This window comes from Bombina bombina, chromosome 1 (assembly GCF_027579735.1).
Source record: "Bombina bombina isolate aBomBom1 chromosome 1, aBomBom1.pri, whole genome shotgun sequence".
Taxonomy (NCBI): Eukaryota; Metazoa; Chordata; class Amphibia; order Anura; family Bombinatoridae; genus Bombina; species Bombina bombina.
Window position 1 is genome coordinate 542,093,418 of NC_069499.1, and position 19,184 is coordinate 542,112,601.

Sequence of the window (19,184 nt, forward strand, 5' to 3'; positions counted from 1 at the left end):
TAAGTTTTTACAATCACTTCTCATTTGATCCATGTCCTTAGAAAATCAACTCTATTACAATTTTCAGGTATTATCTGCAGGAAACAGAGTTCATAAATGTCCCAGCTTGGAAACTTTGCCCTACCTCTATTTCCGCAGCATTCCCTATACGTTTTCCTAGCAGTAACTCAGCCACCATTATGGTCTAAACTAATGACATGCATGTAATCAACACAGAAAATGTATATATGTTGGCTTTTGGGCATATTCATATATATATATATATATATATATAGTTTGAAAATAACAGAGGAAGTTTAGAGGGAGCAGGGATGGGACATATTATTTCTAATCTTGCACCTAAATCATAGATGTGCAAACTAATAATGGGGCTGATTTATGAATGCGATGTAGCGCATCATGTCCGCCGCACATTGCTGTCGGCATTTATCATTGCACAAGCTTTTATTGTGAACCGCTTGTGCAATGCCGCCCCCTGCAAATTCGCGGCATTGCACAAGCGGTTCACAATAGGATTGGATGGATTGATGTCCGCAGCCTCAGAGCAGACGGACAAGTTATGGAGCTGCGGTCTTCAGACCGCTGCTTCATAACTGCTGTTTCCGGCGAGCCTGAAGGCTCCCGCAGAAACAGGGGCATCAAGCTCCATTCGGAGCTTGATAATTCGGCCCCCAATGGCTCAGTTGAAGCACAGTAAAAATTAAAACATAACTTTCAGTTTAGATGTTACAAATGCTCTAATGTTTTAATTATATTGGGGGGGAAAAAATATGTTTAATTGGGGTGGGGGGATTTTTACAAAAAAGAGGTGTTATTGTCTCAGTAAAGTAAATTTCCAAGTAAAAGATATTTCCATGATACTATTACTATTTCCCAGTTTGCACCACATTCAATGAAAGTCATTGTAAGTAATAATATAAAACACTTTATTTAGGATTTTTTATTACATTTATTTAGAAGAAGACCAATGTTTTTGATTTGTTTTATATATAGTACTAGTTTTTGCATTATATGGATAATGCAAAACAAATGAAAAATAGAAAACATATCTACTGAACAAGTTTGGATACTTAGATGCTATTGCCATTGTAAATTTTACTAGCTCATATCTCTCCCTCCAGCATATCCCAGACCCAAGCAAAGATAATGATAGGAAGTAGCTTCCAATAGTGCATCAATAATTAATTAACACTTTAAAATATTTATCAGTGATTCTCTGGTGCATTGAGCCTGACCTACTTGATAACCCTATGTTTCAGTGACATGGGCAGTTGGGAGCTGGGCTACATGGGGTTAACAGCAAATGTCTATGTAGATTTATTAAAGAGGTACTAGAATTTACAACAATTTAAAATCCTTTATAAAAAATAAAAAAAAGTCTATAAAGATTTTGTATATAATTCATTAGATACATTTTGCAAAGGATTGGGATCAACCCCTGAAATAGCAATTTTTTCAATTAACATAAAGAATTTTGGAATTGCAACAAAATTATTTTGCTTCCTTTACCTGTAATTTAATTTGGGGTTTTAAAAATTCCTGTGAAAACTAAAAGTTCATACTCCAGACTTCACAAGCCTAACCCTGCTACATATTTGTCCCGAATTGGCCTCAGTTGATATGATAAGATATAATGCTGAAAAAAATATTTAAGCCATGTAACAAGTTCCCATTGGCTCCCCCAAATAAGGAAAGTGGTGGGGGGAAGATTGGCTATTGAAAAACACTTGCAACAAATTAATGTTAATGTATTCAGAAAGTTTTCATCATCAAATGAATTCTCAATTTATTGCAAGACGAGGTGTTTTATCATCATTTAAGATGTACACAAATAGCCCTAAAATTTAATGAGCTACAGCGTTCTGCTGGTGTGAAAGAGTTAAATACTCCATAGATCCATTTTTGCTTGAAATTAGTATTTTCCACTGATCCATGAAGTGCATTCGAAATATCAAATTCCATGTTGACAAAATGTTAGCTGTGAATATTGGCTTTTGATTTACTGATGGAGCAGTACTGTAGTAGAAGGTGATGTTATTTAATAGAGAGGTCAGCGGGACCGTGCATGCACAGGGGTGGGTGCATAAGGTTGATGATACTTTGGTCGCCTTGGGACAACATTGATATATTCACCCTGAAGAATTCTGCTTTTCTTTCTATTCCTCTGCAAAAGAAAAATAAGAAAACCAGATTATTACAAGAGAGAGTTATTTTTCATTAGTTTTAAATCCCTTGATGTGTTTGTATATGTTTTTAACCTCTGTAAATATTTTCTAAGGCAGAAAAAATAGGCTGCACCATGGAGGTGCACAATACTATAGAAAAAGCAATATATTCCTTTCTAGTTGAGTTGTTACTGTTTATGAACTATAGATATGACTGCATGCTGTTATATACACACCAGATTAAAGGAATCATCCCTATAAGTATACATTTTACCTACTGGGTGTATTAAATTGTTTACAAATAGCTAATTTTCTTTTATTTTTGTATTTTAAATAGCTGCTTTAGTCTGTGAAATACACACCTATACTGGAAATTTCAATAGCAAAGGACAAGAGGCCCAATGGCACCACTGGATATTAAAAGGGAATATAATTATGGATACTAATAATTACAGGTAGGTAATAAAAGGAGGGAAGTGTTTTGTATTTTCCTCCTGAAATTTTTTTTGTTTAAGTATCACTGTGCGGTGCTGTATACTAGTTTAACATTGAAACGCAAAAGGGGATCGAAATCTCCAAGAATTGTACACATAAATAGCACTCTAAATTCCCAAATGAGTGGAATACTGGACTGAGTTATCAAAAGGCGATTGAGTGGGATAAATGAAAACATAACTTTTATTGGACTTTAAAAATAATGGAAAAGACACTACAATTAAAAACCCAGGAATACGTTAACTTAAATCTAAGTAGCAATAGACTTCAAATAACCGGATTGGTTGACCACTCTAAATTAAAAAATCCTAGTATAAGTTGGTCTGATCTGAATCTGATCTAAGATAGACAATTGTGAGACCAATAGGTATACTTTATTTATATAAACAATAATTAGAGGGAAATAAATTCAGGCACTCATGACAGGCAACAAAGTACAGGATAAAATTAGTATAGTATCCCAAAAAATAATAATTATAGGTTGAGTGAATAAGGGTGATAAGGTGTCGTCTATCACTTTTAATATGTAGAGATGATTATGGTATATTGTGGTATACCATATACTGGTTAGATTGTATCACTGTCAGAGTTAATAGACTTATTTTCTGAGCAGAGGTCAAAGGAAGGTATTTGTTACATATATTTGTAGCGAGTAAATGGTTAATCAGTTGTAAGTATCAATTCTAGATAACCACCCCACCCTACCTCAAAATGGCAGGTATTATATAGGATAGTTACCAAAGAGTTAAATATTTAGGTAATGATAATAATCTACTCTTGCAACTCAATTGCCTATAGTATTTGTTAATTTGTTAATAATGGGCTCCTTATAGTCAATGTTATTTTAACAACAGGAATAACTTAAAATCTTTAAAAAAAACTTATTTTTGCACGTAGTACTTAGTGTGGTATATAATCATAGAGCCATATGAGAGGCTTAGATGTAATTTAGTACTTTGTGCATCAGCTAAGTTGCTTCCTTACTTCTCAGATGTGTATTGGCACACTGTATTGCTAACCGGATATTCAGAGCATTACAGGCTTGAGCAGAATATTACTGGTTATATGACAGCCATTTGTCTAACATCTTGTTGCTACTTTGATTTTCAATCAGTATAAATTATTTAGAAACAATTTGAGGTTTAAACAAACCGAGGTAATCCAGGCAGCAGTACAAACATAAGACCATAGTGACAATATTGTAACAAGCTATCATACAGGTTTATAACCAGCCTGATTTTTTTTTATATATAATCGTAAGTTTTGGACTGAGAGGTATATATACGTATCGCTGATATTTAAATGTATTTAGTCATGAGATCTAGGTACCTTAAATCACAAGGCTAAAGGTTCGTCATCTCCATAAACGATCACCGTAATCAGCAGTTACTAATAAAGGCAACATGCACTGCCTACCTTTAGCATAAGTTTGTTTTATACAACATTATAAAATATCTCCATATTACACTATAAGATTAAGAATACTGCAAGGACAAAATAAGATGCGCTGTAACGAGAAAAATCTGTTGTTTTAAACGTTAACTTACTTATCTCTCATTGTGGATATAATAAATACCAAGTTAATTTTATTAAAAACAACATTACTGAAGGGCATATTACTCTCAGTACTCGGTTATACTTTGCTTTAACCTAAGTACTGCAGTATTAGTGATTAAATAACCAGCAACGTGTGTGAACTGGAGATGCTAGTATTAAAATACACTTTTTGGAGCAATATATGATCGTTGATATTCCAAAGATTAACATATACTATAGGCAATTGAGTTGCAAGAGTAGATTATTATCATTACCTAAATATTTAACTCTTTGGTAATTATCCTATATAATACCTGCCATTTTGAGGTAGGGTGGGTGGTTATCTAGAATTGATACTTACAACTGATTAACCATTTACTCGCTACAAATATATGTAACAAATACCTTCCTTTGACCTCTGCTCAGAAAAAAAGTCTATTAACTCTGACAGTGGTACAATCTAACCAGTATATGGTATACCACAATATACCATAATCATCTCTACATATTAAAAGTGATAGACGACAACCTTATCACCCTTATTCACTCAACCTATAATTATTATTTTTTTGGGATACTATACTAATTTTATCCTGTACTTTGTTGCCTGTCATGAGTGCCTGAATTTATTTCCCTCTAATTATTGTTTATATAAATAAAGTATACCTATTGGTCTCACAATTGTCTATCTTAGATCAGATTCAGATCAGACCAACTTATACTAGGATTTTTTAATTTAGAGTGGTCAACCAATCCGGTTATTTGAAGTCTATTGCTACTTAGATTTAAGTTAACCGTATTCCTGGGTTTTTAATTGTAGTGTCTTTTCCATTATTTTTAAAGTCCCATTAAAAGTTATGTTTTCATTTATCCCACTCAATCGCCTTTTGATAACTCAGTCCAGTATTCCACTCATTTGGGAATTTAGAGTGCTATTTATGTGTACAATTTTTGGAGATTTCGATCCCCTTTTGCGTTTCAATGGAAATTTCAATACTTAAAGGGACAGTAAACACCTTGAGATTTGTATATGAACTGTTTAGTTAGGCATTATGAATCCACTTTGCAATTTACTTTCATTATTTATTTTGCCCTGAAAATTGAGCAGTTTCTAATTCCCAGACTATACCCTGCTGACGGTAGATGGAGTTTGGTTATTAATAAATAATTGTAGTAAAAGGTTGTTAATCTGTTTTAAAAACATTAAAGTGATTGTAAATCCTAGCGTTTATGAAATGCTAGGATTTACCAGTGGGTCAAATAAAAAGGGACTTTCAGTCATGAAGTATAAAATAGTTCATGCTGAAAGTTCCTTTATTTGTTAGAAATGTTTACCGCACTGAGCTCCTCAGGTAGCCCACGGCAGAACGCTATTTTACTATGAGGTGACGTTTTCACCTCTTAGCCTATAGAAGTGTGGCCCAGCTGGCCCAAGCTGAAAACAGGAATGCTAAATGAAATTTTCAGGGAAAAACTAAAGCATCTATCATAGAGCTTTGGAGTCTCTTTATCAGCTTGATTCAGCTTGTACACCATTAGATCTATACATGGTAGAACCCAATTTAGAATAAGCTTGTTAAATATGTCTAGATGAAGAACCCATTTTCCTGACTAAACCGATTAAAGTAGCCTGCATCCAAGTTTTTCACTCCTTGAATATGATATTTGATAGCTTTCCTTCTCTATTCATAACAGAAAGAGAGACATTTCTTGCATTGTGAGGGTGATGTGAGTCCCACCTCACAACGCCTGAGGGCAGTACTGGCTGTTAGATTACCCTCTAGGGTAATGGAAAATATATAATAGAGGCAATCTTTACCCCTGTTTCACTCAGAGTCTTCGGAGTGAGTTGCCTAGGGGAATTGGGTCCCAAGTCAGGTCTGAGCCTACAAATCATATGAAAACAACATTTATGCTTACCTGATAAATTTCTTTCTTTCCGGATATGGAGAGTCCACAACACCATTCAATTACTAGTGGGATAATCACTCCTGGCCAGCAAGAAGAGGCAAAGAGCACCACAACAAAGCTGGTATGTGTCACTCCCCTACCCATAATCCCCAGTCATTTGACCGAAGGGAAATGGAAAAAGAATAACACAAAGGTGTAGAGGTGCCTGAGGTTTAGTAAAAAATAACTGTCACCTAGATTACAAGTTTTGTGTTGCAGTTTGTAACGCTGAGAATATGGCATTTTCAGCGTTAAAACAGCACCTCAGCTATTACAAGTCTTGTCGGTATAGGTGCACCGCACACGTTTTAGCCTGTAATGCAACGTCAGTCCCACACACGTAAAAATTACGTTTTTCATGGGATTCCCATAGCGCCGGTATTACGAGTTTTGCGGTATGGCTAAAAAGTGAGTGTTACATCCTAAAACGACAAGATCTGTAACGCCATCTAAAGAACAGTAGTTATGAGTTTTACATTACAAAAGTGTTACAAAGTACACTAACACCCATAAACTACCTATTAACCCCTAAACCGAGGCCCTCCCACATCGCAAATACTATAATAAATTTATTACCCCCTAATCTGGCGCTCCCGACATCGCCGCCACTAAAAAAATGTATTAACCCCTATTCTGCAGATCCCCGACATTGTCGTCACTATAATAAACTTATTAACCCCTAAACTGCCACCCACCCGCATTCCAAACACTATTTAAATATTATTAACCCCTAATCTGCCGTCCACCCACACCACCGCTATAATAAACCTATTAGCCCCTAAACCGAAAGCCCCCCCACAACGAAATATACTAAAATAAACTATTAACCCCTAAACCAAAAGCACCCCCACAACAAAATAAACTAATTTAAACTAGTAACCCCTAAACCTAATGACCCCCCTAACTTTATATTAAAATTACAATTTCCCTAGCTTAAATTAAATTAAAACTTACCTGTCAAATTAAAAAATAATTTTAAACTAACAATTAAACTATTATAATTATTAAACAAAAAGTAAACTAACTACCAATTAAATAAAACTTAAAGGGACACTGAACCCAATTTTTTTCTTTGTGATTCAGATAGAGCATGCAATTTTAAGCAACTTTCTAATTTACACCTATTATCTCATTCGCTTCATTCTCTTTGTATCTTTATTTGAAATGCAAGAATGTAAGTTTAGATGCCGGCCCCATTTTGGTGAACACACTGTGTTGTTCTTGCTGATTGGTGGATGAATTCACCCACCAATAAACAAGTGCCTTCCATGGTTCTGAACCAAAAAATAGCTTAGATGCCTTCTTTTTCAAATAAAGAAAGCAAGAAACCAAATAAAAATTGATAAAAGGAGTAAATTAGAAAATTGCTTAAATTTGCATGCTCTATCTGAATCATGAAAGAAAAAATTTGGGTTTGGTGTCCCTTTAACTACCAATAAAAAATCCTAACACTACTACAAAAAGTATCTAATTACAAAAAATAAAAACTAACTAAATTACAAATAAAAACCCCACTAAATTACGAAAAATAATAAACAAATTATCAAAAATAAAAAGAATTACATCTAATCTAATAGCCTCCCAAATAAAAAAAAACTAGCCTACAATAAACTATCAATGGCCCTTAAAAGGGCCTTTTGTTGGGCATTGCCCCAAAGATATCAGCTCTTTTACCTGTAAAAAAATACAAACACCCCCCCAACAGTAAAACCCACCACCCAACCAAGCCCCCAAATAAAACTAAAATAACATATGCTAACCATTGCCCTGAAAAGGGCATTTGTATGGGCATTGCCCTTAAAAGGGAATTTAGCTCTTTTACTGCCCAAACCCTAAACTAAAAAAAAAACAAACCTTAAAAAAAAAACTAACACTAACCCCGACGATTCACTTACAGTTGATGAAGTCCAGCATGAAAGATCTTCATCCAGCTGGCGAAATCATCATCCATGCGGCAAGAAGTCTTCATCCAGACGGCCTCTTCTATTTTCATCCAGCCGGCGAAGTCATCATTCATGCGGCAAGAAGTCTTCATCCAGACGGCCTTGTTGATCTTCATCCAGCCGGCGCGGAGCGGGTCCATCCTTAAGACATCCAGCGTGTAGTGTCATCTTCATACAGTCGCCGCTGTACACTGAATCTTCAATGCAAGGGATGCGATACAAGATGGCGTCCCTTGCATTCCTATTGGCTGAAAATTTTTAATCAGCCAATAGGAATTAGGGCTGCTGAAATTCTATTGGCTATTCAAATCAACCAATAGGATTGAAGCAGCTCTCATTCTATTGGCTAATTCGAATTAGCCAATAGAAGGATAATTTCTTTTTTTTTTTTTTTTTGTAATGATAGGTTTTTTTATTTTTTGTAATGGTAGGTTTTTTTTATTTTTTGTAATGGTAGGTTCTAGTGTAAGGCAGGTTAGATTTTATTTCACAGGTAAGTTTGTATTTATTTTAACTAGGTAGTTAGTAAATAGTTAACTATTTACTAACTAGTCTACCTAGTTAAAATAAATACAAACTTACCTGTGAAATAAAAATATAACCTAAGCTAGCCACAATATAACTATTAGTTTTAAATAGGTAGACTAGTTAGTAAATAGTTATTAACTATTTACTAACTACCTAGTTAAAATAAATACAAACTTACCTGTAAAATAAAATCTAACCTTTAGTTAATAATTGTAAATTCAATTTAGCTATATTTTTATTATGTTAAAGTTAGGGGGTGTTAGGGATAGGGTTACATTAGGGTTAGGGTTAGGGGTTAATATACTTTAATTTAACTTGTTGCAATGTGTGGGGCTGGCGGTTTAGGGGTTAATAAATGTAGTATGGTGGCTGCGATATCGGGAGCAGCAGATTAGGGGTTAATAATTTTATTTAGGTAGCGGCGATATCAGGAGCAGCAGATTAGGGGTTAATAACTGTAATATTAATATGGTGATATAGTAGTGCGCTGGTAATACTAAAAAATACCAGACACCTACAATGGTTGGAAGATCCTTCAATGTATCAAAGGAAAGTGTTAGGTAAAAAGAGAATAGTAGGTGCGCTAAGATTAGCTAAAGGTAAAGGTTTAGCTAAAGGTAAAAAAAAATGTAACGTATTATAGAACTCTATTTTTCATTGGGACATGGTAGTGTGTAATAGTAATAGTGAAATCGATATGCTTAAGGGTTAACAAAATTTCCCTATATGGGATTTCCTTAAGAATTAATAATTGCACTATGGCCCAAATTATAAGTGTATATTTTATGTGACAGTGTTTCACAAATAGGTGTCCTGCATATAAGGATAAAGTGGGTATGTGTACGTGTTTACAGTCCCTCTTATTAGATGCTTAACCTGAGAAATATGTCCAACTGACTAAACTAGAATAATCTTATAAATATATTGTGAGAAAGCACCCAATTCTAAAGCTTCATAAAACAGCATTCAATCTCCAAGCAGTCAGCTTCAGAGAAACGAGATTTGGATGGAGGAATGGACCCTGAGTTAGAAGGTCCTTCTCAGAGGCAACCTCCAAGGCGGCCGAGAAGACATCTTTGAGACCATGCAGGATCTATTAGAATTACTGATGCTCTCTCCTGTTTGATATGAGCAATAACTCGTGGAAGGAACACAAACGGAGCAAACAGATATGCTAGACCGAAATCCCAAGGAACTACCAGAGCATCTATTAGAGCGGCCTGAGGATCTCTTGACCTTGAACCGTACCTTGGAGGCTTGGCGTTCTTCCAAGATGCCTTCAGATCTAACTCCAGCATGCCCCATTTGAGGTTTAACCAGGAGAACACCACCAGATGGAGAGCCCACTCCCCAGGATGAAATGTCTGTCTGCTCAGGAAATCCGCTTCCCAGTTGTTCACTCCAGGAATGTGGATGGCAGATAGACAACAATTGTGAGCTTCCGCCCACAGAATAATCCGTACTACCTCCTTCATGGTTGCTGTAAGCCACTGAAGTGATATTGTCGGACTTGTGATGGATACCCCGGCTACCCCGACAGGGTAGCTCCGCCAAATGGGTCCTGCTTCCTCCCTACCAACTGCAGCTATGTAGCTGGCAAGTGACCACAGCCTGTAGCCACCCCTGATGCCCGAAAGCACCAGTACTCAATGTCCCGCCCTGTGGCAGACTCCAGCTACCCCGACTGGGTAGCTCTGCCAGAGGGTTGTTCCTTTGCCTGGAACAGGCTGCCATGTAGCCCGGGAAAGTGATTCTAGCAGGAGCCCACCTAAATGACTAGACAGACTAGCATTCAGGTGAAATAAGAACTGCCTTTATTGGGACAAACACACATCTTTTATACACACACACACATCTTGATAAAAAAGGGAGACAATGCCACAGTTTTCCCGCCATTCCCACCCCTCCAGACTGACCGGCGCCTCCATAGCAACCATAGTCCCTCAGAATCCCAGGGAACAATGATGACAGTTTTGGGGGATCCCGGGGGAGCGGGGGCACTTCCAGGGTGTCATTTGAAAGGGGGGTGGGGGGGAGCCTTAGCTGTCTGGTATCCATGATATCTCCCCCCCTCCAGTTCGGCAGACCCTGCTAAACCCTTAACGGGTTGGCCTAGGGATGTCCGACGGTGGACCGCCACTTCTCGGTTGCTGGGAGAGGTTATCCCATCCCTCCTGAGTTTGGGGCATCCTGGGGGGTTCCTGCTGGCATAGTCACATAAGGCAAAGTCCCAAACAAGTTTGCTAAGGCCAGCTCCCAAACAACTGCTGTCCCACAAGTTCCAGTGTCTTTAATTCCATGGCCACACTGCCTCTCTCTGTGACACTCTGTTTAGTACCGGCTGACCCACCCACAAACAAAGCTAGTGCCGGTTTCCCAGCTGTATTCCCACCCCAGACCGGAGGGGGAGATTGCTCCTTGGTGGGGCAGGCAAAGCTTGGGTGCCCAAACATGTGGCATTAACTGTATAAGCTTTTATCCTCCTTGCCTAATGCAACGCCTGCCCCCGGTGAGAAATACTCCGGGACAAGAAAAGGGTAAAGACCCTGCCAAGCTACTGAGGGGAGAGACCGTCTGTCTCTTCTCCCGAGAAGTAGATCTACCACTGGGAAAGGAGGTCTGCTACCTCCACTCCATGGAAAGCTGTGCTTCCGCTGGGGAGGGAGACCGGCTGTCTCTGCTCCCTGTACTGGGTTCTTCCGCTGGGGAGAGAGACCAACTGTCTCCTCTCCCAGAAAGGGATTTGGCCGCTGGGGAGAGATATCGATACCCATCTCTCCCTGCAAGGGCTTCTCTGTAAGGGGAGGGAGGACAACTACCTCCACTCCCGAAGGATGGATCTGCCGCTGGGGAAAGAGACAGACTGTCTCCTCTCCCAGGAAGGGGTTCTGCTGCTGGGGAGAGTTATCGACATCCATCTCTCCCTGCAAGGGGTTCTCTGTAAGGGGAGGGAGGATGACTACCTCCACTCCCAGGGGATGGCTCTGCCGCTGGGGAGAGAGATCGACTGTCTCCTCTCCCGGTAAGGGGTTCTGCTGCTGGGGAGAATTATCGACATCCATCTCTCCCTGCAAGGGGTTCTCTGTAAGGGGAGGGAGGACGACTACCTCCACTCCCAGGGGATGGCTCTGCCGCTGGGGAGAGAGATCGACTGTCTGCTCTCCCGGGAAGGGGTTCTGTTGCTGGGGAGAATTATCAACATCCATCTCTCCCTGCAAGGGGTTCTCTGTAAGGGGAGGGAGGACGACTACCTCCACTCCCAGGGGATGGCTCTGCTGCTGGGGAGAGAGACCGATTGTCTCCTCTCCCAGCTCCTGGCTCTGCCACTGGGGAGAGAGACCAACTGTCTCCTCTCCCAGCAAGGGATTCTGCTTACGGGGAGGGAGGACGACTACCTCCGTTCCCAGGGGATGGCTCTGCCGCTGGGGAGAGAGACCGCCTGTCTCTTCTCCCTGCTCCTGGCTCTGCCACTGGGGAGAGAGACTGACTGCCTCCTCTCCCATGAATGGGTTCTGCTTAAGGGGAGGGAGGACGACTACCTCCGCTCCCAGGGGATGGCTCTGCTGCTGGGGAGAGAGACCGATTGTCTCCTCTCCCAGCTCCTCGCTCTGCCACTGGGGAGAGAGACCAACTGTCTCTTCTCCCAGCAAGGGATTCTGCTTACGAGGAGGGAGGACGACTACCTCCGTTCCCAGGGGATGGCTCTGCCGCTGGGTAGAGATACCGCCTATCTCTTCTCCCTGCTCCTGGCTCTGCCACTGGGGAGAGAGACTGACTGCCTCCTCTCCCATGAAGGGGTTCTGCTTAAGGGGAGGGAGGACGACTACCTCCGCTCCCAGGGGATGGCTCTGCCACTGGGGAGAGAGACTGACTGTCTCTTCTCCTTGCTCCTGGCTCTGCCACTGGGGAGAGAGACCAACTGTCTCCTCTCCCAGGAAGGGATTTGGCCGCTGGGGAGAAATATCGATACCCATCTCTCCCTGCAAGGGCTTCTCTGTAAGGGGAGGGAGGACAACTACCTCCGCTCCCGAAGGATGGATCTGCCGCTTGGGAAAGAGACCGACTGTCTCCTCTCCCAGGAAGGGGTTCTGTTGCTGGGGAGAGTTATTGACATCCATCTCTCCCTGCAAGGGGTTCTCTGTAAGGGGAGGGAGGATGACTACCTCCACTCCCAGGGGATGGCTCTGCCGCTGGAGAGAGAGATCGACTGTCTCCTCTCCTGGGAAGGGGTTCTGCTGCTGGGGAGAATTATCTATATCTATCTCTCCCTGCAAGGGGTTCTCTGTAAGGGGAGGGAGGACGACTACCTCCACTCCCAGGGGATGGCTCTGCTGCTGGGGAGAGAGACCGATTGTCTCCTTTCCCTGCTCCTGGCTCTGCCACTGGGGAGAGAGACCAACTGTCTCCTCTCCCATGAAGGGGTTCTGCTTAAGGGGAGGGAGGACGACTACCTCCGCTCCCAGGGGATGGCTCTGCTGCTGGGGAGAGAGACCGATTGTCTCCTCTCCCAGCTCCTGGCTCTGCCACTGGGGAGAGAGACCAACTGTCTCCTCTCCCAGCAAGGGATTCTGCTTACGAGGAGGGAGGACGACTACCTCCGTTCCCAGGGGATGGCTCTGCCGCTGGGGAGAGATACCGCCTGTCTATTCTCCCTGCTCCTGGCTCTGCCACTGGGGAGAGAGACTGACTGCCTCCTCTCCCATGAAGGGGTTCTGCTTAAGGGGAGGGAGGACGACTACCTCCGCTCCCAGGGGATGGCTCTGCCACTGGGGAGAGAGACTGACTGTCTCTTCTCCTTGCTCCTGGCTCTCCCGCTGGGGAGAGAGACCAACTGTCTCCTCTCCCAGGAAGGGATTTGGCCGCTGGGGAGAGATATCGATATCCATCTCTCCCTGCAAGGGCTTCTCTGTAAGGGGAGGGAGGACAACTACCTCCGTTCCCGAAGGATGGATCTGCCGCTTGGGAAAGAGACCGACTGTCTCCTCTCCCAGGAAGGGGTTCTGTTGCTGGGGAGAGTTATCGACATCCATCTCTCCCTGCAAGGGGTTCTCTGTAAGGGGAGGGAGGATGACTACCTCCACTCCCAGGGGATGGCTCTGCCGCTGGGGAGAGAGATCGACTGTCTCCTCTCCCGGGAAGGGGTTTTGCTGCTGGGGAGAATTATCGATATCCATCTCTCCCTGCAAGGGGTTCTCTGTAAGGGGAGGGAGGACGACTACCTCCACTCCCAGGGGATGGCTCTGCTGCTGGGGAGAGAGACCGATTGTCTCCTCTCCCAGCTCCTGGCTCTGCCACTGGGGAGAGAGACCAACTGTCTCCTCTCCCAGCAAGGGAATCTGCTTACGGGGAGGGAGTACGACTACCTCCTTTCCCAGGGGATGGCTCTGCCGCTGGGGAGAGAGACCGCCTGTCTCTTCTCCCTGCTCCTGGCTCTGCCACTGGGGAGAGAGACTGACTGCCTCCTCTCCCATGAAGGGGTTCTGCTTATGGGGAGGGAGGATGACTACCTCCGCTCCCAGGGGATGGCTCTGCCGCTGGGGACAGAGACCACCTGTCTCTTCTCCCTGCTCCTGGCCCTGTCACTGGGGAGAGAGACCAACTGTCTCCTCTCCCAGGAAGGGGTTCTGCTTACGGGGAGGGAGGATGACTACCTCCGCTCCCAGGGGATGTCTCTGCCGCTGAGGAGAGAGACCGCCTGTCTCCTTTCCCTGCTCCTGGCTTTGCCACTGGGGAGAGAGATCGACTGTCTCCTCTCCCAGGAAGGGGTTCTGCTGCTGGGGAGAGTTATCGACATCCATTTCTCCCTACAATGGGTTCTCTGTAAGGGGAGGGAGGACGACTTCCTCCTCTCCCTGGTTTCCTGGAGCTGTTACAGGTGCTGGGCAGAGGCCGGCAGCTCTCTGCCCTGTTGCCAGCGCTTCTGCTGGGGTGGCTCCCTTGTCCAAGTCTATAAGCTCGGGGCCAGAATGCTGATCTGTATCTAGCAGCTTGTCATCTCTTATGCTCTGTTGCCACTTATCTGAGGCCAACCTCCATGATTCCCAGAGTGCTGCACCACAGCTCCGTGCAGACTCCGTGGCATGCTGCAGAACTCGGTCTAGCAGCCTCTTGTATGCCTTTTCCAGTTCCCATTCTTGGACAATAAGCGGTACCATATCGGATACCAGCCAGGGTACCCCCGAGAGATCCAACAGCTGCTCTCGGGAGAGGCCAATGTTCGTTACTCTCAGTTTCGCCCCACTCCCAAATTCTGGGTCTTCTGTCAACTTTTCCAATAGTAACCCAGGACTTCCAAAGCCCTCTGTGGGGGAGCAAACCTCCAACCATGGCTGTGCTTGCATAGCGAGCAATCGGAGGTCCCGGTAGTCGTCTTCCATCCACATCTCAGCCCGGACCAGTCGATCTAGTTCTGATAACCATTCCTCCATGGGCTGCTCTCCCAGGAAAAACACTTGCAAGTCCCACAGGACCCAGTACCTCTCATCATCTGTGGGGATGACCTTTCCATCACAATCCTTTTCTTGTTGAAGCCTCTCCCTCCATAGTTGCTGGCGGACAATGCTCTTGCAGCTTAGCTGGTCCAGTTCAGAACCAGGACCGTCCAGCTGGGTCAGTGCCTCCTGTACTCTCCTTAGGTACTCGGCTTCCATAGTTACCAGCTACTGTGGCCCTTCTCTGTCAGCAGGAATCGTGTGGAAGAAGCAGATCCCACCACCGCCAACCAATGTGACGGATACCCCGGCTAGCCCGACAGGGTAGCTCCGCCAAAAGGGTCCTGCTTCCTCCCTTCCAACTGCAGCTATGTAGCTGGCAAGTGACCACAGCCTGTAGCCACCCCTGATGCCAGACAGCACCAGTACTCAGTGCCCCACCCTGTGGCAGACTCCAGCTACCCCGACTGGGTAGCTCTGCCAGAGGGTCCTTCCTTTGCCTGGAACAGGCTGCTATGTAGGAGCTCACCTAAATGACTAGACAGACTAGCATTCAGGTGAAATAAGAACTGCCTTTATTGGGACAAACACACATATTTTATACACACACACATCTTAATAAAACAGGGAGACAATGCCACAGTTTTCCCGCCATTCCTACCCCTCCAGACTGACCAGCACCTCCATAGCAACCATAGTCCCACAGAATCCCAGGACACAGTGGTGACGGTTTTGGGGTGATCCCGGGGGATTGGTGGCAGGATGTCATTTGAAAGCTCTCAGCCCCCAGATTCCGCAGTCCAAAAAGCGGCGTGATTTGTTATTGGGGACCGGAGATACAGCCCGTTAAAGTTATGGGGGTAGTGGTGTCCAAAACCCCCGGTTCCCAAAGCAGCTCCAATCCAGTAATTCCCCCACCTCTTGTCCTCCCTAGGGGCTACTAATCCCCAAAATAGCAGAGCTCTGGGGCACATGGTTGCTGGAGCGACCAGGGGTAAAGTTAGCGGGTGTCCTGCTGTCCTGTAGCCGACCGGGAGTTCCAGGAGCCCGGACAGCCTGAGAGGGGTTAGGTGGGTGTCCGTGGTGAGGCAGCCAACTGGGAGTTCCAGGGGCCTGGCCAGCCTAGGAGGGTTTTCCTGGTCATACACCAGCTTTTCACAACACAAGCAAACCAAAGCTTGTGGTTGCTCTGAGGAGCCCAAAACCACTGAGAAACAACAGGGGTGAGGTTGTAGGGGGGTGGGGGGTAGCCTTAGCTGTCTGGTATCAGTGACAGGACTGAAACCTTATAAACCAGACTAAGGACAATTGAGGCCAAGGCATCAGAGCATTGTAAATCGCTCTCAACTTCAAGATGTTTATGGGGAGAACAGACTCCTACCAATTCCATAGTCCCTGTGCCTTTAACGGGTCCCAGACTGCTCCCCAGCCTAGCAGGCTGGCGTCTGTGGTAACAATCACCCAGGAAGGTCTCTGGAAGCATGTGCCCTGAGACAGATGGTCCTGAGAAAGCCACCACCGGAGAGAGTCTCTTGTTGACTGGTCTAGATCTATCCTCTGAGACAGATCCGAATGGTTTCCATTCCATTTTCTGAGCATGCATAATTGCAGAGTTCTCAAATTGAATCAAGCAAAGGGAATGATGTCCATGGAAGCAACCATCAGACCAATTACATCCATACATTGAGCCACTGATGGCCACACAGTAGACTAAAGAGAGAAGCAAGAGGAGAGAATTTTGGATTTTCTGACTACCGTCAGAAAATTTTTCATAGATAGGGAATCTATTATGGTCTTTAAGAAAACCAACCTTGTAGCTGGAACAACTCTTTTCCAGATCCACTTTCCAACCATCGGAATGTAGAAAAGACAACAAGATCTCTGTATGAGAGTTTGCTTGTTGAAAAGATGGCACCTGAACCAATATGTCGTCCATGTATGGAGCCACTGCAATTCTCCGAGACCTGATCACTGCCAAGAGAGCCCCCAGAATCTGTGGCAATGCCAAACACAAGAGCCACAAACTGAAAGTGTTTGTCTAAAAAGGTGAATCTCAGGAATTTGTGATGATTCCTGTGGATGGGAACATGAAGCTATGTATCCTTCAGGTCTATGGTCATCATGAACTGACCCTCTTGGACCAAAGGAAGAATGGAACGAATGGTTTCCATTTTGAAGGACGGTACCCTGAGAAACTTGTAGAGGCACTTTAGTTCTGAAATGGGTCGAAAAGTTCCCTGTTTTCTGTGAACCACAAACAGATTTGAATAGAATCCTAGACCCTGTTTCCTTACTGGAACTGGACCAATCCCAGGGAGGAAAGGTCCTGAACGCAGTTCAAGAATGCCTCTATTTTTACCTGGTCTGCAGATAATCTTGGGAAAGTCTGCCCCCCACTTGATCGGAACCTGGACCGGGGGCCGACCCTTAATGCTGACTTAGACTCAGCTGAGGGTTTCTTTGCTTCCCCTTATTCCAAGACTGATTGGGCTTTCAAGAAGACTTGGACTGCTCCTGCTTGGAAGAGGGAGAGGAAGACTTTTGACCTTTGAAGCTACGAAAGGAATGAAAATTACTTTGACATCCTTTGAGTCTGTTCTTCTTGTCTTGCAGTAGAAAAGACCCTTTTCCACCCGTAATATGAGAAATTATTTCTGCCAGACCAGGTCCGAACAAGGTCTTCCCCTTGTAAGCACCAGAAGCTTGGACTTAGAGGTAACATAAGCTGACCAATATTTTAGCTACAATGCCCTGTGGGCTAGGACAGTGAAGCATCTTGGCTCCCAGTCTAATAACTTGTATGTTAGCAATGCATCTGAAATAAAGGAATTGGCTAGTTTGAGAGCCTTAATCCTATCTTGTATCTCCTCCAACGGAGTCTCTACTAAAATTGATTCAGACAAGGCGTTGCACCAATAAGATGCCGCACTTGCTACTGTGGCAATACAAACTGCAGGTTGTCATTGAAGACCTTCATGAACATACATCATCTTAAGGGTCATTAAAGGAGCAGCTATTCTCTATAGGGATTGTAGTTCTCTTATAGTAGAAATAGCCCCTTCTACTTTAGGCACCATGCTCCAAGAATCTTTAATGGAGTCAGCAACAGGAAACATCTTTTTAAATACAGGAGACAGAGAGAAAGGAATTTCCTGGCTTCTCCCATTCCTGTGAAATAATCTCTGTCGCATGGTCTGGGACAGGAAAAAAAACATCATAGTATTTATTAAGTTTACTAGACTTCTTAGGGTTGAAAATGACAGAAGTATTGGTCATCCAAATTAGCCAATACCTCCTTTAACAGTACACGAAGGTGTTCAAGCTTAAATCTGAAGTTTACTACTGTCCCAAACTGAGATTTCACCTTCAGAGGCTACCGGCGTATCCTCCTCCTCAGACTTATGAGGGAGGGCAACCTGCGTAGCAGTAGGTGGAACAGAAACCTTACTATCTGAATGTCTAATTTTTCTCTTGAGTTTTTCCAGCATAGGAAAAGCAGATAATGCCACAGATACCACAGAAGATACCTGTGCAGCACAATCTGCAGGCAAATAATTCCTCCAGGAGGCTGATAGGAACTGCAGGGCACTGTATGTGATGCCATAGAGGCTTAGGAAGTTTGAGGAGAAAGCTGTGGCATTGCATGAACAGCATCATCCTGAGAGACATTGGGCTCAGAGGGCGACAATTTATCTTTAAATTGAAGTGTTTTAGCTAAGCATGCAGCACAGAATTTCATAGGCAAAATAATTTGTGCCTCTAGGCATAACACGCATTTGTCAAAAAACACAAAGTCTTGGTCCATATCCATAATACTAAATAAAAGATTCCCCAAATTGTAGATTTTTTTTTAAATACACTGTCACTTTAAGAATTTTTAATACCAGAAGTCTCTAAAACGATCATATAGTAGATTGAAACTGAAAAGACTGATATACAATGACGCCGCTCTGCTCCGTGAATATCCAACAGTAGAGAGTCACATGACCGGCAGAGAGAGGAAACTACGCAGCAAGTAAAATCTGTGCATTTCCCTCTGCCTACAACATAAGATGCAAGTAGCTGCAGCTGGTTTCAAACTTAAGCAGTTTGTCAGCCTGTTCTAGCTAAGCAAGCAAAGAAAACCAACTGCCAAA

General features: G+C 43.5%; 1 protein-coding gene across 2 annotated transcripts in view; it reads right to left on the reverse strand.

Moving 5' to 3' along the window:
* Positions 1 to 909: 909 nt before the first annotated feature.
* The window catches only part of CD28 (CD28 molecule), a 163,504-nt gene continuing 145,229 nt past the window's right edge, over positions 910 to 19,184 (reverse strand). Inside the window, exon 6 of one of the 2 annotated variants that reach the window (XM_053690929.1) lies at positions 910 to 2,164. In XM_053690929.1, the coding sequence (XP_053546904.1) occupies positions 2,051 to 2,164 (114 nt within the window). In that variant the 3' untranslated portion in view covers positions 910 to 2,050. The remainder of the gene's footprint in view (positions 2,165 to 19,184) is intronic. The other variant, XM_053690934.1, reaches the window with a different exon arrangement.